This window comes from Lampris incognitus, chromosome 9 (genome assembly GCF_029633865.1).
Source record: "Lampris incognitus isolate fLamInc1 chromosome 9, fLamInc1.hap2, whole genome shotgun sequence".
Lineage (NCBI taxonomy): Eukaryota > Metazoa > Chordata > Actinopteri > Lampriformes > Lampridae > Lampris > Lampris incognitus.
In genome coordinates this window covers 53,829,612-53,857,496 of record NC_079219.1, presented here as the reverse complement: position 1 = coordinate 53,857,496, position 27,885 = coordinate 53,829,612, and the positions used below count along the sequence as shown (strand labels likewise).

Sequence of the window (27,885 nt, the reverse complement as noted above, 5' to 3'; positions counted from 1 at the left end):
GACCAAGCCGGATGTAACACGGGTATTCCAACCGGCGATCCCCCTGTTGGTAGGTAACGGAACAGACCGGCATGCCACCTGGATGCCCCGCACGTGTCAGTTTAAGATGGAGCTGATACTAGCATCTGTGCCTGTTAAGACACAACAAATAAAGCCATGTACCAGACAAAACAGCGTGTTGGGGGTGCCACCATAACTGAATGGTTCCAGTGCACACCACATGATCACGTGGCCACTACTATTGCCGGTTCAAATCCAGCCAACGCCTCTTGTTACATGTCACACCCCTCTGTCTTTCCCATTTCCTGTCTGCCTTTCACTGTCACTGCCTAATAATACTAATAATAATTTTAAAAAAGCATGTTGATAGAGGTTCCAGAAGGTTCTAATGGAGCGAGTGTGTATGACCAAGTAAATAAGTACTCCAAGGTGGAGCTGACCTGTGACTGCTGCTGCTGGATATAGCCAGTGATGATGCGCAGACCGATCTGGGCCATCTCCCTCAGCTCGGTGTTTCCGAGGCTGCTGTGCCAGGCTTGCAACCTGTCCAACAGGTTCACCACCCCCTCGAAGATCTGGAAAGCAGCAACGCCCGTCAGAGCCAACAAAAGAGCCGAGATCCGTTTCCACGCCGCGCAACATCGCCATCAAACTGCAGCCTTTCGATACTTTCAATGCACCTCAGCCTGCACCGAAAAGCCCTGGCTATTGAGACACCAGGTATGCCCAACCATCAACCTCCACCCTACAGTTAGGTACTGTATGAAGTAAAACCTAGCCACTGACAAAATCAATTGATCACATACATTTCATTCATATAGCACATTTTGTTCATCTCAGCATGTTATAATGCACTTAATATAGGATCCCAACATGCAGCGCAAGAGAAAGTGACAGAAAAATGTATGAACACTTATCTTTGTGTGTTGTTTGCCATGGGATTTCTCCTGACGTTGTCAGAAGCTGATCGGTGTATGACTCTCTGTCTGTCTATATTTTGCTTTATTACATTAAGTAGCTGCTTATGGTTGCCTACAACATAGTCAATGTTGGCTGCAGAAGCCAGGAGGCAATATGATGTTTATACACGTGTGTGTGTGTGTGTGTGTGTGTGTGTGTGTGTGTGTGTGTGTGTGTGTGTGTGTGTGTGTGTTTGGAGTGAATACCAAACTTGATTAAGGACCACGCCCGTGTATGTACGCGTTTACTTAGTTACACCGAGCCGCCCCCGTCAATGTCGAGGCTTGTCTTATCTGTTGATGTAGCTTGACGGTTGGTATTTCTTTTTTCTCTCTGGCTGAATATGTGTGTGGCGTACCTTCTCACTCCAAAGAGCGCGGTTGTCGGTGCCCTCAGCGAACAGGAAGTCCTGCAGCAGCCTGAGGAGCCTCACCAGGCTGGGGCAGAAAGGCAGCGACACCCCCTGGGAGTCCCTCAGGTCGGACAGGGCGGACTCCAGCATCATCTCCAACAGACTGGGAGACACACAGAGGCAGGGGGACAGTTTTACCACGGTGCAGGAAAGGCCTCCCTGAATACACCATTGTCCAAAAACATTGATGATGTAATGTCTAGAACTGCACAAGACAATCCACTTTGCAGCCACCTATTGGAGCTGTACAGCACATACCGCAAAGGCTCCTTTTAATATGACTTATATGTTTATATGTCCAGTTTATATGTTGTGTGTTGTAGCGCACAGTAAATTGTTGTGCAATCTTGCATCGTATAATGATAATAAATTGACCCTCGACCCCAAATCCAAATGCTTGTGAGGGGGGAACATGCTGGCAGGATAATGGCGGACACCAACCTGCGTTTGATGTCATCGGGTGGGCGGACTAACTGGCAGGAAGAGCCCAGTTTGGTGAGGACCGAGAAGACCTGCCCCCTCTCCCGCCACACCACGTCCTCGCCCCGCTCCGCCACGCTGCCGCTCCACAACACCGAGAACACGATGTTGGTTAGCAGGTTGCACAGTTCCTCCTCTGGAGTCTGCCGAAACACCGACAACACATTCAGTACAGTACAACAGTACAGGAACCAGGACTGGACCCTGAGGAGGCCTACATACGCAGTAGTCACATCTCCATTCACATTTTTAAGCAAACTCTTAAAAAAGTTGACCTCTCATCTCTAGTCTCTGTGTGCAATGCTACCCCGTCAAAATCAGTGAAGAGAGAAAGTCAAGGGCTCAGAAGCATTACTTTTCATTGGAGATGGAAAATTTCCATGTCTATGGCCCTTTGTTAGGAAATCTAGAAAGACAAGGTATAATCTTTTTGTCAATATTTAAAAAATTTTTTTTTTAAATTTCGGATATACTGTATTGATCCCCGTAGGAAAATTATGCTCTGCATTTAACTCATCCTAGCTGTGTAGCTAGGAGCAGTGGGCAGCCGCCGTGCAGCACCCGGGGACCAACTCCAGTTCGTCTTGCCATGCCTCAGTCAGGGGCACAGATAGGAGTACTAACCCTAACATGCATGTCTTTTTGATGGTGGGGGAAACCGGAGCACCTGGAGAAAACCCACCACAGACACAGGGAGAATATGCAAACGCCACACGGAGGATGACCTGGGATGACCCCCAGGGTTGGACAATCCCGGAGTTCGAACCCAGGACCTTCTTGCTGTGAGGCGACAGCGCTAACCATCAGGCCACCGTTCCGCCCAAAACTGGTAGTCTGGTGTTTCTATTCACCTTTGCTAATTTCAACCTCAAAACTCACGTAAAAATAGCTTGATGGAGGCATAGCTAATGTTAAATCTTTGGGTGGGTTTGATGGCCTAGTTATTAGTTATTATTATTGAAGTGAAGTTTACTCTATTCTACTCTATTCACAGAGATAAAGTTGAAAACCACGATTGTTTCCCTTTCATTGAGCCCAAAGAACTGAGAGCAGGATGTTGGCTGTCATGTCTATCAGAGCAGCTCGGTTTAGTGGGTCTACCCACCTGTGAGTTGGATGTGTTGGAGATGGTGTCTCCTGTGGGAGGGTCCGTCCCAAAGCTGGCGTCGTCCAGCACGTTGGACAGACTGGAGCTTTTCCTGGGTCTAAGGGAGGGAAAGGGCTTGCTGTGCTCCAGGGGTGACGGTGTTTCCGCCTGACTTCCTGCGGGGGTGTGCATGCCTGTTCCAGCGTCACCCATGCCTCCGATGTCCAGTTCGAAGGGGGAGGTCCCAAACGGGGAAAGGTGATGGTAGAGTCCATCCTCATCGCGGCGTGGGGAGGGGATGTCGACCATGTTGGATATGGAGGACGAGCGGCTCCCCTGCTCCACTGAATCAAACGACTTAAAATGGAGGGAGCCCGTGTAGTTCTTCAGCGGGCCCCCGCCTCCGTTGGGAGGTGACTGGGACAGATCCGAGAATCCCTCCGAGATGTCCCGCTGGCCCCCTTCATCATCCTCCTCCTCCTCCTCATCGTCCTCCTCATCCTGCGAGGATGGGAAGCTCAGGAAGATGTCTGTGCGTGCATCTTCTATCACCAGGGAGGGGTCCCTACGGAGTGGGGGTCGGGCGGTGGCCTCCAGGGAGCCATGGGTGCTGGAGCCCGCCAGTTTGGCCGCATGTGACTCATAGGACTCCTTCACGTACAGCGTAGTGAGAACATCCTGCCAGCCAGGCTGCTTGGCCAGCTGCTTCACGTAGTCCTCGTTGGAGTAGATCAGATGAAAGAGCTGGGGGTGGTAAGAGAGGAGCCCAGGGCAGGAGGAGAAGGAGAAGGAGGGGGTGGGGGGGTAAAAGAGAGAAAGTGTGTGTGCTCATTAATAAGTCAATGAAAGTGTGATAACGCTTGTGTGAAGAATCACTAGTGACGAGGGCCAACGGAAGAGGGAGTGCACCTGCAGTGGATCGTTTTGCTGCATTTTTAAAAATTTTGACTTTTCATTCCACTTTTGTTACTTTTTCTCCCTTTTCTACCCTTCTTGCCATTTTCTGCTCATTTGCATTTTTTATTGTGCTTACTCTCAACAGGATATTTAGACAGCATATTCGGTGATTCATTCACCGATTCATTTATTCCTAAATCGACAGTGTTGTCGCTGGTGCCCCGTCTGTTCATTGTATCAATGGAGAAGATGTTAATTATCTCCGCCAGGTGGTAGCCTGGGGGGTTACACTTTTGGCCACGTGCGTCTGTCTGCGTCTAATCTCGCAAACTACTACTTAAACTACTGGGACCTATTAGGCTAAATTGTTTGTGCACAGTTATGTGTGTATGATGAATACAGGCAGAAATCAAAACTCTCTGGGGGAGTCCCGGTGGCTCACCTGATAGAGCGCATACCACATAAGGCTGAGTCCTTACCGCAGCGGCCCAGGCCCTTTGCTGCATGTCATCCCCTCTCTCTGCCCCGTCTCTCTCTCTCTATTATCACTAGCCAATAAAGGCAGAAAATGCCAAAAAATAATCTTAAAGAAATTCAATCTTTCTAAACCTGTTGTGAAGACATCTAAGAAGCGGACCAGTGAAGATATGGACGATCTTCGTGCATGCATGGACTGCACTGACTGGGACGTTTTCAGGACTGCCACCGACAGTCCTGATGAGTACACTGAGGATTTGATGTCTTACATGAGCTTGTGTGAGGAGAACTGTGTACCATCAGGTACCAGGGTTCGTTACAACAACGATAAACCCTGGTTTACAGCTAAAGTCAGACAGCTGAGGTTAGAAAAGGAGGAAGCGTTTAGGAGTGAGGAAAAGGTCTGGTTTAAAGAGTCTAAATACAGGTTTAGCAAGGAGGTGAGAGATGCTAAACGACTGTACTCTGAGAAACTTCAAAAACAGTTCTCAGAAAACAACTCGGGCCTCTGTCTGGAAGGGCCTCAGACAGATCACCAACTACAAACAGAAAGCCCCCCACTCCATTAATGACTTGCGCTTGGCCAACAAGCTGAATGAGAACTATTGTCGATTTGAAAGACAACGAGTCAGTCCTGACACCATCCCCCATGACTCCATCCATCCGCTTCAGACCACCAGCTCCTCCTCCCCCACCGCAGCAAGGGCCCGGGGCTTCGCCACAACCGCCCACCTTGGAGGCCCTCTCCTCCCCTTCCCCAATGACAACGCTGTCCATCCTGGACAGGGACGTTAACAGGCTGTTTAAGAGACAGAACCCCTGCGAAATAGCTGGACCAGATTCTGTCTCTCCCTCCACCCTGAGGCACTGTGCCGATCAGCTGTCTCCAATGTTGACAGACATTTTTAACACCTCACCGGAGACATGCCATGTACCAGCCTGCTTCAAGACCTCCACCATCATCCCCATCCCTGAAAAACAAAGGCCCACAGGACTCAATGACTACAGACCCGTCACCCTGACCTCTGTGGTACTGAAGTCTTTGAGTGCCTTGTACTGTCCCACTTAAAATCATCACCAACCCACTCCTGGACCCCCTGCAGTTCACCTACAGAGCCAACAGGTCTGTGGACGATGCAGTAAACATGGTGCTTCACTTCCACCTCCAGCACCTGGACTCTGCAGGAACCTATGCCAGGATCCTGTTTGTGGCTTTCAGCTCCCTCTTCAACACCATCATCCTGGATCTGCTGCAGGACAAGCTCTCCCAATTGCATGAGCCGGACTCCACCTGCAGGTGGATCACCAACTTCCTATCTGACAAGAAGCAGCACATGGAGCTGGGGAAACACATCTCTGACTCCTGGTTCATCAGCACTGGTTCCCCTCAAGTTTTGGTACGACCAAAACAACTTGGAGCTCAACACTCTAAAGTAGGGGGAGATGGTTGTGAACTTGAGAAAGAACACATCCCCACCCACCCCAGTGTGGCTCCCCATTCGACACTGTGGAATTCTTCTGCTTCCTGGGCACCATCATCTCCCAGAATCTCAAGTGGGAGCTGAACATCAGCTCCCTCCCCAAGAAGGCACAGCAGAGGTTGTACTTCCTACGGCAGCTGAAGAAATTCAACCTGCCAAAGGCAATGATGGTGCACTTTTACACCACCATCACTGAATCCACCCTCACCTCCTCCATCACTATCTGGTACGGTGCTGCCACTGTCAAGGACAAGGGCGGACTGCAGTGTATCATTCACTCTGCTGAGAGGCTGATTGGCTGAAACCTGCCAGCCCTCGAGGGCCTGTACACCTCAAGGACACTGAAGCGAGCAGGAAAGATCATGGTCGACTCTTCCTACCTAGGCCATAGTCTCTTCAAAACACTCCCCTCTGGCAAAAGATTAAGGAACCTCGTGCCACAAGAACAGCTTCTTCCCCACAGGGGTAGGCCTTTCCAACAAGCCCCCAGACACCCCCAGATATTGACACTGCCCCCACCCACCCCTGTTGACCCTCTCTACACACCATGACATGACATACCCATACATACATGCACACACACACACACACACACACACTCACATGTACAAAAAGTGCGATATAGTATCTATCTGCCCTACTGTGCCCTCTGTACATGGACACATGCATAAGCCTGCACTACCCCGTAAATAACTCATTCTACAACAACTTCTCATTCTGTAAATAGTTTCTTATTTAAAAATTCTCCTTGCCGGCGAGCATCTGCTGGCCGGGCCTTGGCCCATGGGCCCGGTCAGGCCCAGCCCGAAAAAGCAACATGGAGCCACCACCCCATGAACCCACCACCCGCAGGGATGAGCATTGAGGTAGGGGTGCAATGCAGGCTGGGCGGCAGGCAAAGGCGGGGACCAGGGTGTGCCAACTTCCGGCATCGCAGACTGGTCCAGGAGGACCAACTGGGAGGAGACCCTGGGGTGGACCCAGAACTCACTGGAGGAACTATATGTCCATTCTGGCCTGGGAACACCTTGGAGTCCCCCAAGAGGAGCTGGAGGGCATTGCTGGGGAGAGGGACATCTGGAGTGCCCTACTTGGCTTGCTGCCACTGCGACCCGGCCCCAGGGAAGCAGTTGATGGTGAGAGAGAAAAATTCTCCTCTAACATTTTGTAACTAGAGTACTTGCCATATTCCCAGCGTTTTCACATTATTGCACAGCCCAAAATGTGACCACAAGGACTGTAAACATAGCAAGCTTACTGATTGCGCATTCCACAGATAACAAAACGGATGCTTGTCTGTGAATGTTCTCATTCATCCAGGTCATGGTTATCCAAAGGAGTTGAATCAAGTGCAACTGGACTTGGTATATATCCGTGAAGACGTTTCGCCTCTCATCCAAGAGGCTTCCTCAGTTTGTGCCTTTCTGACTAGACCAAGCTAGTCTGACTGGCTGGTGATGAGACTCAGTATTCATCCTCTAGGAGTCGTTGTCAGAGCTATTGATATGTGGGGCTCTTTGTGTCCCGATGTTTAACAACGCCCATCGCTAACAGAGCCATAGACATGAGTGGCTCTTTTGTGTACCGAGCCACTCATATCTATGGCTCTGTTAGCGACGGGCGTTGTTAAACATCGGATCACAAAGAGCCATGGACATCTATAGCTCTGACAACGACTCCAAAGAGGATAAATATCTGAGTCTCATCACCAGCCAGTCAGACTAGCTTGGTCTAGTCAGAAAGGCACGAACTGAGGAAGCCTCTTGGATGAGAGGCGAAATGTCTTCATGGATATATACCAAGTCCAGTTGCACTTGATTCAACTCCTTTGGAAAACGGATGCTTGTTTTGAAGAGAGGTTGTGCGAAGTGAGCTGCTGTTACCCACATTTATATAATTCCTTTGAAAGAATACAAACAGGCTTTGTACACAGCCTTTTTAAGGCAGGGACATTGTACAACTAAGCCGCCTTGCCATTCTGTGTAAAAGATACGAACATGGAATGGGGGGCATTTTTGTTCCAGTATTAAGCCGCCAGCGAAAGTAGTCACAATGGTGAATCGACGTCTTTGTAAAAGTGACAACCAGCAGGATGGGACAGCTGATGGTGTGGTCTTCCACATCATGCTGCCTATGCTTTCGGAATACCGGCATACTATGTAAAACCACACAATAGGGCGCGATCATGCCGCCTTTCGGCGTAAAGATGGGTCTTCATTACGGCAGTATTGTGAGATCTCTGTGTAAAAGCGCTTAGTCAGCCGAATGATGAACTCCTCGTGAGAAAACACTTGGGAGTGATGAAAATGCCTCTTGTCAAAAGTGGAAATATCTGCGAGACAGATATGTAAAGGCCAAGAGCAAGCTGAAAGGCAGGAGCGGTGATGAAGACAGAAGTGCCTACATACCTCCCATTATTTTGGGAAATGCGCATGTGTGGAACACCAGACCGACGCGGACTCTCAATTGTAGAATGAATGGAACAAGACAGCTGCGGACTTATGCCGGTTGCACGGAGCGTGGAAGGTATGTCCGAGCCTTAAGTCAACCGGTTGAGTCAGATCAGGGAAGTGAGTGTTAAAACCAAAACATTATGTATTCGGGTATAGAAGTCAATCATATTTCACAAGCCAGCAAAGCATTCAATGCTGATCTCAGCACAGGACAACTGGAGGAACCAAAAATAATTCACCTTATTCATCTTGCCGCCATGTGGAAGTGCAACGCTGCTATAAAAATACAATTTCAAGAGTAGGATTAATTACAGTGACAGCTGGAAATGTTCTCAGTAGCTACAATAAAACATTTCCCATGGCTGAGCTATGTTTTCTTACCATTATTTTACGAATGAAAGTCAGTCAGCAGAGCAGCCATTCACCTTGATTCATTTTACATCATGAAAACCGTGAGGAGTAAACGCGTTTGAAGTCTTTTAATAAGGGCTGTGAAATTATGATAGCCTGATCACGGTCATTTCCAGAGGTGGAAAACTCCGCTTCAGAAAGTAGAAGTACTAACCGTGTATTTGCTCCACCCATGCACTAAACCAGCTGATTCTAATTCGCACAACACTTCAGCCAGGTAGGAGAACTAATTAGTGAAATCAGCTGGTTTAGTAAATGGGTGGAGCAAATACACGGTTAATACTTCGACTTTCTGAAGCTGGGTTTTCTACCTCTGGTCATTTCATGTCAGACTTTGTCGCTTTCGTGCCAGGGTCCGCCTAGGAGGCTGCACAATGTGCAGTGCACATCCACAGACGGGCAGGCAAAACGTTTTTATTAGGTAGATTTTTTTAGCTTGAGCGCTGCATATTGACAACTTTTCTTTTTCCATATTTGTACGTGTGCACGTGTGTATCCCTTCTCCCTGTAGGCAAAAAAAAAAAGTGGTTTGTCGTCAAGTTTGAACACTGGAGAAGGGGAGATACGTATGCCTGGTGGAGATCTGCTTTAGTTTTGAAGGTGTCCTCGTCCATTTACACAATTTACTGTCAGGTTGTAAAGTTGTTTTAAGTCTGCGTTGTTACACTGCTTTTTGAGTCTGCCAGCCCCTAAACGCGTTTCAAACATTTCACTTTTCCCTCGTGAGCATTAATGAGGTTTATCTTATCTTGAGTGGGCGAACTGACCTTGCGACAGACATCCAGACGGACAGTGAGCTCAGCTCTGTGGGACAGATGGACCACAGCCAGGAGGTCTCTGAAGTGGGGACTGGCGTCTGCAGGACAACAAACCAAACATATTCCTCACAACGGCTACAGCAGCACTCAAGTTTAGCGCTCATGAAAGCCCTCCCCTTGCGCCGCCGCCGCCGCACGCCATTAATTTTCCCTCCAGCGGTCCCCCGCTCCCTTCAGGCGATGGGGCTTTTTTGAAATTACCTGTGGCGAGGACTTGCTCATACAGGCAACGCACGGTGGTCATGGTTACTGGGCCGTCTCCTAGGAAACAGACCAGGCCAAGATAGCCGAAATCCTTCAGCTTAATGCGCTGCTTGGCGCGCTCTGATACTCGCTCACTCTTGAGGATTTTGTACAACACCTGCATCAGAAGTGACAAAGAAGGAGGGAAAAAGAAACACGTTCAATTTCCAGTCACATTAACACTTCTCAGAAGAACTGATCATTTACTCAAATTAAAAATCAAGCGCAATCCTGAAGAGGCAATTACTATTCTTGAAAGGTCACAACTGAATCCTATTTCAATATCCATCCATCCATTATCCGAACCGCTTATCCTGCTCTCAGGGTCGCGGGGATGGCTGGAGCCTACCCTCACAGCACCTGACACTGGGCCGGATCCACCCACAGTCTGGCAGATCCGCACAGGAATCACATCCGCCCATAGACTGCCCCCCGCCTCTGCACCAATTCTGGCAGATCAATCACATCCGCTCCTAGACGGCCCCGCACCTCTGTCCAGAGTGTGGCCTCCTAAAGTATTGGCCCGTTGTGCAAAAAGACACTGGGGCGGATCCGGCCCGGATCTGGCCCAGTTTCAGGCGGGGAGACACCCTGGACAGGCCACCAGACCATCATACAGGGCCGACACACACACACACACACCTAGGGACAATTTAGTACGGCCGATTCACCTGACCTACATGTCTTTGGACTGTGGGAGGAAACCGGAGCCCCCGGAGGAAACCCACGCAGAGGAGGACCCCCAAGGTTGGACTACCCCGGGGCTCGAACCCAGGACCTTCTTGCTGTGAGGCGACCGCGCTAACCACTGCGCCACCGTGCCGCCCCATTTCAATATATGTTTCCAAATTTTATTTATCATGAAACACATCACATGGGAGCAGGGGTCAATTTGAGGGGCCATGCAAACCCCCATTAAACAAAGTGACCAACCCCCCCCCCCCCCATTCCCTTTGGGTTAATGACACCACCTTAATCAAGGACATGAGCATGTATGAAGAAATCTATCATCTTCTATTTTTAACGTGTAGGTTTAACACACTTTAAATGGAAATAGATGATCCGCTGTGCCGACCCCTAACGGGAGCAGCCAAAAGTAGTAGTAGTAGGTTTAACACACTTTAAACTTACAATTTAAAAGATAATTGTGTTTGTTTTTTACTCCCTGCCACCACCACTAATCCACCCCGATACCAAGACTGTTGTCCCCACCAGACTCCATCACTTACCTTGATTTTACTTTTAACAATTCAACCCCCGAATGGGAGTCTGACATGGGAGGCGCATCACTATGGAAGAATGAAGGCAGCTCCGTGTATCAAAGCTGTTTTGACCGCAGTTCCACAAATTCCATTTCACGTCATTTGAATGACATAAGAAAACAATCACGGACCATCCTGCGTGGTTTCTGACACTGTGCCTGCTTGTTTTTTTTTTAAATGTATCTATAGCAAACAAAATCAAAGTAATTGATTTGAATTCAATGTAACATAAATTTTATATAAAGGGTAGTCTGTCTATAGCTACATAAAATACGTCACTTCCTGTCCGTAGTTAGGGTTTTGCAGGAAAGCATGGGACAGACGATGAAGGAACTATCGTGAATAATTCATGAGCGCGAGTGACTTAAAACCTCCAATCACCGAGCATTTAGGAACAAACTAAATCAAAGTGGGTGGGTTCAGGCTTAAGTTTAGGGTCGAGGTGAGATACTAGTTATGTTCACGGTTAAGGGTGGGTTGTCATCACTTTGAACAACGTGTAATTTGTGGGAATACAGGTAGAAAATAAGAACACCCCTCATGCTCATGAATTATAGACCCTTTTCACAAATACGGCAGATGCATGTTTGTTTCCTCATGGAGTGGTAAAGATCGATTCTGCCCATTGCCCACAATGTTAAAAAGCCATCTTTTGGGTGTCTGGGTAGGGTAGCGGTCTATTCTGTTGCCTACCAACACGGGGATCGCCAGTTCAAATCCCCGTGTTACCTCCGGCTTGGTCGGGCATCCCTACAGACACAACAGGCTGTGTCTGCAGGTGGGAAGCCGGATGTGGGTATGTGTCCTGGTCGCTGCACTAGCGCCTCCTCTGGTTGGTCGGGGAGCCTGTTTGGGGCCGGGGGGCTGGGGGGAATAGTGTGATCCTCCCACGTGCTACGTCCCCCTGGGGAAACTGCTCACTGTCAGGTGAAAAGAAGCGGCTGGTGACTCCACATGTATCGGAGGAGGCATGTGGTAGTCTGCAGCCCTCCCCGGATCGGCAGAGGGGGTGGAGCAGTGACTGGGACGACTCGGAAGAATGGGGTAATTGGCCAAGTACAACTGGGGAGGAAAAAGGGGGGAAAATCCAAAAGGAAAAAAAAAAAAGAAGCCATTTTCTGCTGCTTTCAATTATGTCGTTGACTACTTATTTTGTGTTTAACACATTACAAGCGGTGTCTGCGATATATCTTTGTTTCTGTTGCCAGACGACTGACTGCAAGTCTACAAAAGTGATGCGCTCAAGGGCCACAAAATGCTAACTGGCTAACCAAAGCTAACGGGAATTTCAGGGTCGTTAGTGTTTTGTGACCCTCGATCAAATCAGTTGCCATCATAGGAGGGAGAGAAAAAAAAAGAAATTGCACACAGGACGTGCTCCGCAATCGACAAATAGGCAAATCCATGTAATAAAGTTCTTATTATTATCCATCCATCCATCCATTAACCAGACCGCTTATCCTGCTGTCAGAGTGGCGAGGATGCTGGAGCCTATCCCAGCAGTCACTGGGCGGCAGGCGGAAAGACACCCCGAACAGGCCGCCAGACCATCACAGGGCTAATTAGGGTGTGTAGGGTGTTGTTGTTATTATTATTATTATTATCATCATCATCAGGGCTTGGGGGTGGGGGTTCACCACTATTAAAAGACAATATCTTAGCATAAAAATATTCCCTAAAGCAGCTAGACTTTTTCTCGCTCACCCTGAAGACCTTCTCCCTGGCCTCGTCTCCAAAGCTGGGGTTGAGCAGCAGGCAGTAGAGCTGCTCCACGCCCCACTCCAGCAGCACCGCCTGCACCTGCTCCCGGGGCGGGCTGCTCCGCAGGAGCTCGTACAGAATGTCCAATGCATTCACCACCTGATGGCAACAGCCGGAGAGAGGAAAGAGAGACACGTCTCAGCTGTTGCGAGAGGGATCTGGATGAAGGGAGATGCAATGGTATTCCGATGGAAATTTGCCAAGAGAACACTAGGACATGGAAAGTGAGGATTTGGAGGTTAAAGAGTGGAAAAAAACGAGAAAAAGGCATACGAAAAGAGCTGAAAAGGTTAAAAGATAGCAGATTCAAGATCCCTATTCTCTGTGTGAAGCGTTACCTGTTGCTCCTCTCCTGCAGTCAGGACATAGGCCAGGAACTGGTGCAGCTCCTCTGGCGTGGGGGACTTGAGGAGGGGATCTTTCAGCAGGGAGAACAGGGAGGCCTGGACCATCTGCTTCCCATCAGACAGCTGGCTGCCATCTTTCTCCACACTACAGTCAGCCACATTACCGCCGATGTTAGTAAAAGGTAAACTATTTGTTACACCCAAAATAAGTAGAGCCGATGTGTAAGAGTACTCTATAACTGTAACTCAAATCTGTGCAAGGCGGGGCATCGCTGGTGCCTCAGTTTGGAGTCAAACAGAATCAGGAGACCTGGCTGATCGACGAGTAACATCTACTGCTTAATTAAAGCTGTAGTCTGCGACTTTTCTCACCATTTCTTCCTTCTGAAACATAATGATGATGATGACGTGGCAATTCGATGCAGGAGACAGAAAAAGACCTGATCCAACTGATTTTCTGGGACTACAAACCAGGTGTAGCAGCCATTGTGGATGGTGTACCATCAGCTCAACAGTAAACAGGTCCCACCATTGTAAAAATGGATCCCGGGACCAAAGCTAACACAGTCTAATGTATCACAAACTATATGGGAACACTGTTTCAAGAGTCAAGAACTTCACTGTCATTGTGCAAGCACAACGAAACTGCAGTTGTGTCAACCAGGAAAGAGATATAAAATATCAGCAACAAAAGTACACAATCTAAACAATATAAGTACAAAATATAAGCAGTAGAAAGTATAAAATACAACTTATGAGGCGCAAAAACAACAGCAAAAATTCAGTAAAGGTGTGGTGGACAGATATGAAGTGTATTATATACTGCACAGTACTATATACTGTAGTATATTACTGTTGTACAGTAGTATTGGTTTTCATGGCCACATCGGCATCACGTTTCAGTCTCTTTTCCTGTTGGAGTTGTTTCCGACACGGACATGTTTCCTGCTGCGCCAGTTGGTGCGACCCGACCAAAAAAAAAAATGTCAACAGCAGTATGCGGAGGGCTGGAGAGTGTCTCCAACCGTGGTGAGGTAACCTGACTCCATGATTCAGATGGCTGAAATAACTTTTTATCAAGGGAGAGAAGTTGCAGATTTCTGCTTTAAACTCTGGTCTTATACATATGTATGTATGTTTGGACGGGGGGGGAGAAGGCTATGGATTGTGTGTGAATTCAACCAGGAGATCCATTTAAAAGACTATTGGCTGAACTTAACTAGCTTGAATGCTGCTATGGTGAAGAGGCTGAGTGACTTGACCTGCGTATGCTTGTGTGCCAGAATGCTTTTCTTTTTCTAGGATGTGTCTTTTCCACTTCGCGTTGTAACTCGTTTAATATTTTCCATGACATTGGACATTTTGCATTTCTCTAAATCTTTCATGGTGAAGCTTTTTCCATTATCATCCAGATGTTCTAGTTCAACCTGTGCTGTGACTGTACAGACTGCGGCCCATTCGGGACAAGGTATAGGGGATGTGTCTACTGGCTGTACTGGAAGTACCCCATCATACTGTAGGGAGCAGCTGGGGAAAGCGAAAGAGGCCTGATAATGGAGGGATAGAGGTATGGGTGGGTGGATGGATGGAGGTGCAAGTGGTCTGCTCACCTGTAGTACGTGCGAATGGTATCAAGGATGTACTGCACCCCGTACTTCCTCCTCATGCGCTGCTTGCCAAGCTTGATCACAGTTGACAGGTACTGCACATGGGCTTTTAGAAAGAAAATAACCACATTTAGACCGTCTCCTCTTCTGGGTTGACATTTTAGACTGACTCACTCAAGTCAGTGTCAAAGACAAACTACTGAAGAATTTATTTAATAGAAAAGTTTAGAAGAAAACAATCCTTGAGGCACAGAATGACCATAAATCATTGCTAAACCTCAAACAATAATGTATTCAGTCTCTACTCCAGCTTTTGCTTGAGGCTTAGTCTGGGGGGTTAACGTTAAAAGGGTTGTAGAATGGCTGGTGACTGAGATGGGGGGAAAAAAGGCCACAGATGCTCTTTAACAAGATGGCTGCTAATTTCCTACCCAGACAGACAGCAAAGTGGCTTTTGGTCCAGATGCGGAAGTCGAAGAGCAGGTGCTGGTAGAGCTGCTGCAGTAGGGCGGTGTTGCCCTCGCTACAAACCTGCTCCAGGAGGTGCTTACAGGCCATCTGAACGTTCATGTCAATCATGGTGCCTGGAACCTACGGGGGAGGAAGGAGATATGAATACACACCCAGGGCTTGTGTTTATTTAACCTATACACACATACGCACTGTGTCTCTTCACCACTTGTATAAGTAAAGGCCTTTCTTTCTCCTCACATAACATGTATCCATGTCAGGGCCTATGCACTGGATTGTTCTAGAACAACATCCATCCATCCATTATCCGAACTGCTTATCCTGCTCTCAGGATCGCGGGGATGCTGGAGCCTATCCCGGCAGTCATTGGGTGGCAGGCGGGGAGACACCCTGGACAAGCCACCAGTCCATCACACAGGGCCGACACACACACACACACACACACACATTCATACCTAGTGGCAATTTGGTAATGCCGATTCACCTGACCTACATGTTTTTAGACTGTGGGAGGAAACTGGAGCACCCGGAGGAAAAATGGGGGGAACATGCAAACTCCACACAGAGGACAACCCGGGACGACCCCCAAGGTTGGACTACCCCGGGGCTCGAACCCAGGACCTTCTTGCTGTGAGGCGACCGCGCTAACCACTGCGCCACCGTGCCGGCCCTAGAACAACACGTGCAGTATGAATAGCTTGATTCACAGGTTGATGAAGGGAAAACCGGGGAAGGGGTTGGTGGCAGATATAACAGTAGTGTGATATTAAAGTGTCGGTCTATATGTGTGCGTTTCTACCCATTTTAATTCTGTCAGAGGGTTGCAATGTTGGCCTTTTATCCACTTGTTCTAGTCTCGTACGCGTACGTTTCTAACTGTATAATTTCATGACATTGTTAGGGACACAGCTTCCTAACAGGATGCTCCACCTTGCATTCATATACACCAACATGTCCTGTCAGACGGCTGGCTTCTCTCCGTGCTCAGCCAAACCGGCACAATATCTGATGCGTTCTTCATTCGACACACACACATGGCAGAGACATACGTCTATAAACCACAGGGATACACATATCCATAAAAACTGCATGACACACGGTGTGTAGTGCTTCCCACAGGGGTGTGAGACCACGGAGATGAGCAAAATGTGTTGTGTCAACAAACAGTACAGAACACCAAAGTCATTACAATAGCCACGACACTTCAGCCTACCTTTTTAAATTCAATTTCCCCACAGAGACCATAAAGAAACCTACTAACCTAATACAATCTGATCCAAACCAACAGAAAATGATAAAAATAAGGAAACGTGTTATTGGCTTTACCAAATACAACAGGCCAGCCTTTTCTGCAGGGAGCCAACACTAGCAACATGCAAAGTGGCCTGCGAGGGGTTTTACCTTGCTCAACATGGCTCCTATGATGCTCGGGCCGTGGCAGTGCAGAAGGCTGTCTTGATTGACAGGGTGGCGACGAATCAGGTTCTTCACCATCAGCAGGAAGGCGGCAACACTGTTTCTCTCCAGTCTGCCCTCTGAGAGAGACGGCGAAACGGCGAGCGCAAATATTTGTCACTGAATAACCACAGAGCCCACAGGCAACATTTCTGACACGGCACAGCACACCGTCGACTTGTCTTGAGATGAGTCATAATTCATATCTCCCTCTCCAGGAGAGGATTTTTTTCGCTATTTATCGCTCTCTTTTTTGTTTATCGAGTCTGTCTGACAACCACTTCAAGTTGTCACATGTTCAGCTTACTGGCACTGATTGTATATTCAGTGTATGTCCTCAAAGTACGTTTATGCCGTATAGCATATGTGTGTTTAGTCTACTGTCTGGCTTTATGTCGCACTGTCTCGCACATCCTGCAGGGACTTATCGGCACAGCAAAATTCTGTGTATTTAATGCGCCTGGCAGCATTAATTATTTTGATTTTGACTGAGGTTGAGGAATAATACTACATCTGGACTTCATAGAAAAACAATGCTGTGGAAAATGCCTTTTTAAAAGTACTGAGCACAGTAAATCAAGACTCGCTCTCTAACAGGAACGCTCCAATGTACCCTGAACATCTAGCGTCCCACCGCAGTCAAAACACGGTTTTGCAGAATGAAGTGCAATGTCCGCGCCCTCGCCAGCCGCACGCCCGTGCAGAGCAGGCGGAGGTTACTCACCGCAGGACTTGCTCAGTGGGAGCAACATGGCTGCGGGGCCCCTGGACGAGGTGAGCTCTGGTCCCAGCAGGTCCGATGTCTCCTGACTACCGTTGTCCACCTGCTCGGCTTCACATACCTGCTCCAGCAGGGGCAACAGCACCCCGATGCCCCCCACCACATTCACCACATCCTACAGACACAAACACAGAGAGGGTGTTTTGCAGTGCTTATACAACTTCCTTAGACTTGGTGAGATCAAGTACAAAAAAAAGCTAAGGAAATACTCCGGCAGATAAGATGAAATCGGTGCATTTCGTTTACGGCAGATAAACAACAACAGTTCATAAGTAACAGACCTCATACTGAATGAAGGGAAGAGATGGAAAGAGAAGGAGGGGAAGAAAACAGGATGGCTTTACAAAAACGGCTATTTAACTAGTCCACAGTAGTACTAATACACAGACAGCCCCCCACGTACACATGCAGAATATGTATGACCTCACAGACTGTTCATATAGAGGACATCACTGCTGTCTGACTCCATTTTTTTTACCGAACGTCAAAAAGTTTATCGTAAAATAATGTCAACATTCGGTTAAGCCAGTAATGTGTTGACGGGTATATTCCAGAGAAAGGGCCAAAATCCACATTAGTGAGCAGGGTTACAGGATACAAGGCCTTAAATCTGCGAGCAGCACAGCACATGTTAGGGGAGTGCCCGCCCCCTGACTTGCAGATACAGGTGCTGTCAGATAAACCAAGTCTGATTTGCGATGTGTTACAAATACAAACACAACACACCCACACACGGTGGCATTTGGGCCGGCATGGCTCAGGAGGTACAGCGGGTCGTCTAGTAATCGGAAGGTCCCTGGTTTGATCCCCAGCTATTCCGGAGAGTGTGTCGAAGTGTCCTTGAGCAAGACACTGAACCCCTAACTGCTCCTGATGAGCAGGTTGGCGCCTTGCATGGCAGCCTCCGCCGTCAGTGTGTGTGAATGGGTGGATGTGAGGCGTACGCTGTAAATCCCTTTGAGCGGTCGGTAGACCAGAAAAGCGCTGTATAAACGCAGTCCATTTACTATTTAGTTACACACATTTCAGCACAAAAGGATTGGCAACAAATGAGCTTAGTGTTTCTAACACCCACCTTGATGTCCCAGTTCACCACCCTGTGCCCGGTAAGTCGGCCATCATAGCTGTGGTTGGGCGACAGATCCAGACAGATCTGACTCTTAAAAGCCTTGAGCATGCACACAGACAAACACACACACACACACACACACACACACACACACACACACACACACACACACACACACACAGAAATTAACACATCAAAACGAGAACATGTCAATAATAGAAAAGTAATAACATCATTGTGCTTCACTATTTTAGGATGCTTTTCTAGCGGTATGAAATAAATGTGCTAAATAATTAAAATCTGAATGACTGATTGATAGGCGGGCTCAGTCGGTCGGTCACCTGTGGGGTGTAGTAGAGCAGCAGCTTGCTGTTGAGCTCAGACAGTTCTCCGTCAGCTTTGAATAAGGACACGTGGTTGGGGCCTGGCGGGGAGAGTTGTGGGCAAACTTGAATGACCATGAAATAAATATCCAAATCCCACTTAAGTTTACCTTGAACATCAGCTGTTGTTTCAGGACGTGTTTGTTTCTTCTTCTGTGGTGCGGGTGCTGTGTGTCTGTGAACTTCCACATACTAGAAATGTCGACAAGCTCAGAAACGTTAAGCTCACTTCTTCTCTTGCATTCATCAGTGTTAAGTGGTGAACAGTGTTAAGGGAAGACGTGTTCAAACAACATTTGCATGTGCAGTACCTGCAACGTGTAGCGTTTCAGCCTGGGTAGGCTGCAGGGCCTCGTGGCAGATGAAGGCCGTGCCCAGTAGGCCGTCCAGGGACGTGGGTGTCCCCCACTCGGTGTCCTGAAGCCCCGCCGGGATAGTGTGCACCGGGGTGTCGTGTATCGCCCCCCAACGCCCGCCAGCAAACGACGCCGGGAAGGACTGGGAGCGAGTGAGAGAAGGGCCGTGGGCAGGGAAGGAAAACTCTGCCGGCGGCAGGGTGGGAGCTACGGGCAGGGTGGGGGAGGTGGTGGTGGTAGTGGTCCGGTGGCCTGCCGAGCCGATGCAGCAGGAAGTAAAAGGCTGGGGGGGGGGAAGCGGGGGGGATTGAGGAAGTCAGTGTTACTGATAGATGAGAACTGTGCCAAGACACAACCATAACTCCAATAAAAGTAAAAAAAGAACTAAGACTTGGTCACACTCGTTTCCAAAAATGGATGTGTGAGAGGGAACTGATAACGAAACAACAATGTTTGTGTTCCACTCTACACCAACTGGCCTCGTTCTGTTTTCTACCACTGTTTTTTTTTTGATAGGCACTTACCTCGTTGAAAGAAGGGAAGTGAAGCTGAGCGGTCTTACGCTGCTCTCCGTCAATGTAGATGGACACCAGGTTCTGGCCAAACGGATAACGGCCAGGAATATGGACTATAGCCACCGAATGCTGTGATGAGATTGGTAGGAGACAGGTGAGAAGACGTTTCTCTCGGCAACTTCCCAAGAAAATGACACTACAGTGCTGGCAGCAAGACGGGTATTTGAAAGGTCGCTTATCATACAAAACTATTCACATTCATTACAACACAAACTGTGGCAAGACAGGGTGGGTCAAAAACCGTCCATGCTCAAAGCCCATGTTTATTATTTTTGACAGCGCACTCCTATTCCTATGGTTATAAACCCAGACAGATTTACCGGCTGGGTTAATAGTAATTAAAACAAATAGTAAATTAAACAACAATAATGTTCCAATAAAGCTTCTGAGCAAAAAGTACGCAATTTTTTTTCCCTCCACGATATTGGCCAAAATAGGGCTGAAGTTGACCAAAAATTTTGTAGTGAAAAAATTAAAATCTCACCCAACAAGAATCATTTAGTGGGTTGTCTGGCAGTGGCACGGCCATGTAGTCTTTCTCAGTGCAAACAGCCACCACCAACACTCCCTCCATGGTGAAGAAGGCTTCTAGCCCTGTCCCACTTGCTGTGAAGAAACTTGCAAAAAAAAAAAAAAAAAAAAAAAAAAAAAATCCAGTGAGCTGTTTTTAAAGATTAATTTTGGGTATTTTGTTTTAACATGGGGGTTTAAGGTCCTGGGCAGGATTCAACCTCAAGACTGTTGGGGACATATTGTGTGCAAGCCAGCTGCTCAAGCTGAAAAGCTTCCTCCGAGGAGAGTTAATTGTTAAAAAATGTGCATTGTTGTTACTGGTACATCAGGTTAAAGACATCACTACATGTACAATAGTCAGAAAGGACGGTTCTCTTGTCAACATTTTCAAAGTCTTATCCATAGTACCTGTAGAGCTGTTTCCTCCGTGGTCCTTTTCCCATGCTGTGCTGGGTGCCAGTGCTAGCTAAGGATGTGCTGGCGGCAGAGGGGAAATCCATGTTAAGGCAAAGCCAAGCGTGGAAGGCGAACCCACTCCCCGGCCAGCGATGCACAGTGGGCACCATGATGCCCGCCATAGGGGGCGTAAGGTCAAAGTACTGCAGGGCGCTACCCCGGCCTTCCCTGGAAGCCATGGCTGAAAGCACCCTGATGATGCGAGTGCAGTAGGGGTGGATTCCCCTGCCCGGGCCGGTGGATTTGTCCTGGTCCACCCTCAGCATTCTCAGTAGGTTCTTCAGCTCCTCTGGTCTCAGACACAGGGAGCCTAGGTCTTGGAGGAGGCCCAGGAGGGCGTCAGCACACTGCCTGTCTAGGTTTTGAGGCCGGGCGAGGACCTGGAGCAGAGCCTCCACCATGCCGGCCTCCACGGCCACAGTGCGGCAGGACAAGGAGCCGCCACACACAGCAGCTAGCCACTGGGCCACCAACAGCTGGAGATCCCTCTGACCCGACAGATCGGGCAGCCACTGGAGGAGCAGCAGCAGCGGCTGGTCATTACTGATGCCCAAGTGATGGGCATGCACATGCTCACCCTCCACTGCCTACGCACAAAGGTAGAGAGAGACGAGACAAGGGATGTAGAAAATGAAGAGAGATCAATGTGATCGACTCGTGCAACGTTTCTGGCTTGCAAAGGTTAGCATAATCAATAATGCCAGACAGACCTGGCTCCAGCACTGTGAAGGAATAGGAGGAGGGTAGCCATTTACAACAAAATTAATGGCTTCATTGGTCTCATCCAAATAAAATCAGTGCCATGTTAAGAGGGTTAATGAGATTCACCATATTCATCAGCTCCTGCAGCAGCCTTTTGGTGGGCTGACCTTGACTCTTCAGCACGTCGAACAGCTGAGAGTAGCCAATCCTCTCTTTGAAAACCTCCTGTGGTTTGGGGCAGAGGAGACAGAAATAGGCATGTAGAAAGCTGCTCCACAGGGAATAACTAGCTGGCACACTTCCACGCAGAGGAAGGGAGTACAATGAGATTTCCTACAGGAACGGAAATAGGGCTTTCCCCGTTGGACTCTTGTTTTTGTCGCTGGTATTGTGGAGATTTTAAACTTGGTGACAGAATTAACAGAAGCATGGAGGGCAGCAGAAATAAAAGGATATTAAGATTTAACTTTGATAGTTAAGGGCCATAAAGCCCTTAACTGTCTGTTTTTATCTGCATCTAATCTTTCGATAGCAGCAGCAGTAGTAGTAGTAGTAGGAGTGGCACAGTAGTAGTAGTGTTAACAGTAGCGCTATTAGCAGCAGTGGCAGTAATAGTAATAGCAGTAGTAGTAGGAGTGGCACAGTAGTAGTAGTGTTAACAGTAGCGCTATTAGAAGCAGTAGCAGGAATAGTAATAGCGGTAGTAGTAGGAGTGGCACAGTAGTAGTAGTGTTAACAGTAGCTCTATTAGACGCAGTAGCAGGAATAGTAATAGCGGTAGTAGTAGGAGTGGCACAGTAGTAGTAGTGTTAACAGTAGCACTATTAGCAGCAGTGGCAGTAATAGTAATAGCGGTAGTAGTAGTAGTAGGAGTGGCACAGTAGTAGTAGTGTTAACAGTAGCTCTATTAGAAGCAGTAGCAGGAATAGTAGTAGCAGCAGTGGCAACAATACTAGTAGCAGTGGCAGTGCTAACAGCAGAGGTAGTAGCAGCAGTAGTAGTAATAGTAATAACAGTAGTAGTTGTAGTAATAATAACCGTAGTAGCTGTAGTAGTAATAACAGTAGTAGTAGCAATAACAGCAGTGGCAAACATTTTAGTAGTCGCATCAGCAGCAGAAGTGCTAATAGTAACATTACTAGCCTAGTAACAGTAATGACAGTAGTAGTAACGGTGGTAATAGCACTATTAGTAGTAGCAGTAATAGTAGTAGCAGCAGTAGTAGTGGCATCAATGGGTGTAGTAGTAGTACCAGCATCAGCTGCAGATGTATTAATAGCATCAGTAGTAGTATATAGTAATCGTAGTAGTAGCAGTAGCAGAAGTATTAGTAGTAGTTGCAGTAGCAACTGCTGCTACTACTACTGTTTATAACAGTAGTAGTAGCAGCAGCAGTAGTGGTTGTAACAGCAGCAGAGGTATTATTGCTTTCGGCAGCATAAGAAGTAGTGAAGTAATACTGGTAGTAGAAGTTGTTTTGTAAGAACCGCCGTACCTCGTAAACAACGCTTACTCTTAACCCCGTGAACTGTCACGTAATTAGTATCTTCGGTTGCATTTACGTCTTTACAAAAATCACTTCAAGCAACACCTTGACATTTTCCGTAAATGAAGTGTGCATTATAAAACACAGTAAATACACAGAGACTTACCTTAGCGGAGGGAGAGTTACTCATGATGGCCGTGAGGACTCCTAGGGCATGGACAGTGATGCTGTCAGATCTTCTCTCCCACACCTACAGACAGGAGGGAGGTAACTATGCGGTGCATCACAACCACTATTATGTGTTTCACCACAATGTTGATATTATAAACCTGAAGAGGGCTGAAGAAACTTCAATGTGCAGAAGAAAGAAGAATCTTTCACCGAACCAAAAAGGCTCCCAAGAGAGAGAACATTTCCTTTTTTTGCACCAAATAATTAGTGGAGCATATTGGTTCAGAGTAAAAGAGCAGCGACCCCCGCCCCCCGGAGAAAAAAAAAAAAAAAAAGGAAAGAATGTTCTCTTTGTTAATTGCTCAAGGGCCCCAGCATGCAAAACCAAACAGCCCAAAAATAATGAAGCAAAATGAAGCAAACCTTTAACTTCAACCCAAGTTGAGGTAACAAGCCCATGGGCGCGTAACAAACTACGCGGCTACTTGCAAAAGAGAAACCGAAAATCCAGTCATCGCTGTTAAACGGGAAGGGTGCTAAAAAAAAAAAAAAAGCGGTTACGGGACAGGGAAGACATGCATAGAAGAACGACCACCCCATGCGCAACTAATACATGACATGCTCTCCTAAAGCCTACGTTGTCAACAGGAAACTCAGCTTCTCGTTGGGAATATGATGGAAAGCAAGACTCCCCACGCGACGCAACGCGGCGTTCTCAACCTCTCGTATCCAGTGTGTACGCGTCCCTTAGAAACTCTTGCAAGCTTCGTTCATTCATTCATTCATTATCTTAACCGCTTATCCTGCTCTCAGGGTCGCAGGGTAACGTGTCAATTTGTCTCCATATCGGTTACTGCTTTTTTCAGTGTATCGTGATAGAGTTCCTGATGGTTATCGTTATATTTTCGTTTACCCGTGGTTTTATTATCGCCTCAGCGTAAGTTACGTAGCCGTGCAGGTGCAGCGTGCCGTGCCGCTAGCTGAACGTGCTACACTGACGAGGTAGTTTTTTTTCCCAAAACAGTGGATGAAGGAGGTGATAGTGCAGCTCAGATTTTCCACCCGTCTAAAAAGACAAAGTCTGGGGTGTTCCGGGTGGCATGATGGTCTATTCTGTTGCCTACCAACACAGGGATCGCCGGTTCGAATCCCCGTGTTACCTCCGGCTTGGTCGGGTGTCCCTACAGACACAACTGGCCGTGTCTACGGGTGGGAAGCCGGATGTGGGTATGTGTCCTGGTCGCTGCAATAGCGCCTCCTCTGGTCGGTCGGGGCGCCTATTCGGGGGGGGGGGACTGGGGTGAATAGCGTGATCCTCCCACGTGCAACGTCCCCCCGGCGAAACTCCTCTCCACAGAATAGAGATCCTACGATCGCTACTCTGTGCTCCTCACCGTCAGGTGAAAAGAAGCGGCTGGCGACTCCACATGTATCGGAGAAGGCATGTGGTACTCCCCGGATCAGCAGAGGCGGTGGAGCAGAGACTGGGACGGCTCGGACAAGTGGGGTAAGTACAACTGGGGAGAAAAGGGGGGGGGAGATAAAGTCTGAACTGGGCGTATTTTGGTTATTTTATAAATTCTGACGGGCAGCTCGTAGAAGACGACTACTCCATGTGCCGAATATGGAAGAAAAAGGTGCTGTGAGTGGGGTGAACACCACCCTTCGCTTTACAGCGTGTGCAAGGTAGTAAGTTAACTTGTAATGTTACTTCATACACGCCAGGACTCTGGAATGAGGACATGACACAGTTTGTTTGTCTAACTTGATGATAGTTTGGCAATACTGTATAACAACAGTGAAAACGGTGATATCTGCAGGCACAATTTTCATACCGCTCCATCCCGAACACTGAGCGAACACTGGGGATTTTTTGGGGAAGAGTGACTGTCCAAGACGATGACGGAGCTCAGGTGCAGTGTGCAGTATGGGATAGACAGACTGACAGAGAGGCGGACGGATAGGTGTGTAAACAACAGGACACACAAGGGAGGGGAAAAAAAAGTCCTGTATTTCTTCACTACCCACATCAGAGACAAATGAATATGAGAGCTCAGACTTCCTGTCTCGGGCTTCCTGTTTAAAAGAGCTCAGGGTTGGCAGGCTAGTGGGTGGGTAGGGGGGGGGGAGGCTGAGTTTCCTGCTGACAGGCCAACACCAGACACCGCAGGGGGGAAAAATACCTGGTCCACCTCGACCTCCGTGAGTAAATGTGTGGTAAGGTCACACACACCCTCACGTTCCGGCCTACGCCTGCTGCTCTGATAGAGCTGCAGAATGTGTAGGTACACACACAAACAAACAAACACACACACACACACATACACACACACAAATAAAAACACAGGCCGTTAGACAGGGAGACAATGGCAGATTTGAGAGCCACTTGTTCAGGTTTTAATCCTGGTCTTTCTATCACTGCAGCAGGAAGGGGAAACTGTAAAGCACAACGTGAGCTGCCGGCGTATTGATTTTCATGGTTTTTCACACTGACCACAATAACAGAAGTTAGGCTGGCTTCTGTCAGACTGAGCCGGTCACATTAATAAACACAGAACTGACATAAAGAGACCATCTGGAAGACAGACGGAAAGCAGACAGACAGACGTGACAGGCAGTGAAGTGGAAAATAAAGTTCAATTTCTAACCATACACTCAAAATATAATAATAATAATAACGCAAAGACATTTCTTCACAAACATCTAAATAGACGAGGGATCTGACAATAAAAGTAATATTCAGAAATGAACATACCATCTCCACGAAATGTCAAAATGTTGGTTTAGCTTCACAACAGTTTGCCACAAACTCAGGAAAACTGAATCAGACTAGAAGACAGACAGACAGACTAGAAGACAGACAGATAAACTTGAACACAGACAGACAGACTTGAAAATAGAGAGACTGGAAGACAGACAGACTAGAAGACACACAGACTAGACACACAGACAGACAGACTAGAAGATAGACTAAAAGATGGACAGACAAACTTGAACACAGACAGATAGACTTGAAAATAGAGACAGACAGACAGACGGACTAGAAGACAGACAGACTAGAAGATAGACTAGAAGACAGATAAACTTGAACAGACAGACTAGAAGACAGACAGATAAACTTGAACAGACAGACAAATAGACTTGAAAATAGACAGACAGACAGATGGACTAGAAGACAGACAGACTAGAAGATAGACTAGAAGACAGATAAACTTGAAGACAGACAGATCAACTTGACCACAGAGACAGACTTGAAAATAGAGAGACTGGAAGACAGACAGACTAGAAGACACACAGACTAGACACACAGACAGACAGACTAGAAGATAGACTAAAAGATGGACAGACAAACTTGAACACAGACAGATAGACTTGAAAATAGAGACAGACAGACAGACGGACTAGAAGACAGACAGACTAGAAGATAGACTAGAAGACAGATAAACTTGAACAGACAGACTAGAAGACAGACAGATAAACTTGAACACAGACAAATAGACTTGAAAATAGAGACAGACAGACAGACGGACTAGAAGACAGACAGACTAGAAGATAGACTAGAAGACAGATAAACTTGAACAGACAGACTAGAAGACAGACAGATAAACTTGAACACAGACAGACAGATAGACTTGAAAATAGACAGACAGACAGACTAGAAGACATACAGACAGACTAGAAGACAGACGGATAAACTTGAACAGAGAGACAGATAGACTTGAAAATAGACAGACAGACAGACTAGAAGACAGACTAGACGACAGCCAGACAGACAGACTGACCTTGCTGTTCTGAATGAGTCGTAGGATGTGTTCATAGCAGTTGTTGTTGAGGAAGACGGCCTGCAGGACGGGCCTGTCGGCACACTGCAGGATCTCCGGCACAGCAGCTGTAGGTGACGACAACCAGCACATTCAACCCTGATCTTCATCTTGATAGACAGATAAACGCTATTAGAAGAAAACTTATCTCGTACTATGACAACAGGCCCGACTGCCATGCCAGATGGCAGAGTTAAAACTGTACCGTTGTTTTTTTTGTTTTGCATTTTTGAATAAACGGGAATGCAGAGACTCCAAAATCCCCCTTTTTTTCTGCTTTTTCTCTAGACTGATAGAGCCGCGATCACACAGACATGCACCTTTATAGACACCCGTAATCCTCTTCCATGATTGGACTCATTGGGGTTTGTAGGAGGATAGCGGATGGGCTGGGTGGGTTGAAGCGAGAGGGGTGATGAGGGTAATCTCTAAATATCAGATGGATAATTTTGTTCATGTACCAGTTTTTGTGTGTTTTATACTCATCTTTGCATGTACACATATACACTGGTAAAGGTGCACCGGTAAAAAATTGTTAACAAGTAAAGGGGAACCTTTGACACTGACCATCTGGGTACCTGGAACCATTAACGAGATGCCCGTGTAGCGTTTAATTGCCCTTACTTAGCATGTGGCTCTGGAGGGTTATCAGACTCTCCTCCCAGCTCTGCTTGTCTTCCTGGTGGCTGCCTGGTGGCCGGTTCCAGTTGAGGAGCTGAAAGTAGCCCTCCAGGATGGTCTTGATGTCCACCTGTCGCTCTGCGGGGCTGCTGGCGTGCAGGATGTGGATCATGTTGGTGAGGCATTGCAAAGTCAGCCGCACAAGCTTGGCGTCCTTGGGCTCCGCGGACGTCTGACCGCACCACGCCCGCAGAAGAGAGAGGAGGTCCTCCACAGATTGGGGGGTGATGGAGAGAAGGCCATTCTTCTGAAACGCAGCAGAAACAGAA

The 27,885-nt window shown here is 47.7% G+C and overlaps 1 protein-coding gene across 6 annotated transcripts in view; it reads right to left on the bottom strand.

The window, feature by feature from the left end:
* nbeal2 (neurobeachin-like 2) overlaps positions 1 to 27,885 on the bottom strand; it is an 81,637-nt gene that overhangs the window by 31,055 nt on the left and 22,697 nt on the right. For 3 of the 6 annotated variants that reach the window (XM_056285806.1, XM_056285810.1, XM_056285808.1), the window contains 23 exons: positions 27,560 to 27,863; positions 26,897 to 27,003; positions 25,298 to 25,384; positions 23,110 to 23,193; positions 21,584 to 21,682; positions 20,708 to 21,342; positions 20,271 to 20,403; positions 19,736 to 19,855; positions 19,167 to 19,494; positions 18,814 to 18,896; positions 18,479 to 18,571; positions 17,347 to 17,518; positions 16,569 to 16,702; positions 15,128 to 15,287; positions 14,700 to 14,802; positions 13,081 to 13,234; positions 12,686 to 12,841; positions 9,678 to 9,837; positions 9,426 to 9,514; positions 2,958 to 3,683; positions 1,814 to 1,995; positions 1,319 to 1,475; positions 441 to 575 (listed from right to left, as the gene is read on the bottom strand). In XM_056285806.1, the coding sequence (XP_056141781.1) occupies positions 441 to 575; positions 1,319 to 1,475; positions 1,814 to 1,995; positions 2,958 to 3,683; positions 9,426 to 9,514; positions 9,678 to 9,837; positions 12,686 to 12,841; positions 13,081 to 13,234; positions 14,700 to 14,802; positions 15,128 to 15,287; positions 16,569 to 16,702; positions 17,347 to 17,518; positions 18,479 to 18,571; positions 18,814 to 18,896; positions 19,167 to 19,494; positions 19,736 to 19,855; positions 20,271 to 20,403; positions 20,708 to 21,342; positions 21,584 to 21,682; positions 23,110 to 23,193; positions 25,298 to 25,384; positions 26,897 to 27,003; positions 27,560 to 27,863 (4,401 nt within the window). The remainder of the gene's footprint in view (positions 1 to 440; positions 576 to 1,318; positions 1,476 to 1,813; positions 1,996 to 2,957; positions 3,684 to 9,425; positions 9,515 to 9,677; positions 9,838 to 12,685; positions 12,842 to 13,080; positions 13,235 to 14,699; positions 14,803 to 15,127; positions 15,288 to 16,568; positions 16,703 to 17,346; positions 17,519 to 18,478; positions 18,572 to 18,813; positions 18,897 to 19,166; positions 19,495 to 19,735; positions 19,856 to 20,270; positions 20,404 to 20,707; positions 21,343 to 21,583; positions 21,683 to 23,109; positions 23,194 to 25,297; positions 25,385 to 26,896; positions 27,004 to 27,559; positions 27,864 to 27,885) is intronic. The other 3 variants (XM_056285807.1, XM_056285811.1, XM_056285809.1) reach the window with 2 other exon arrangements.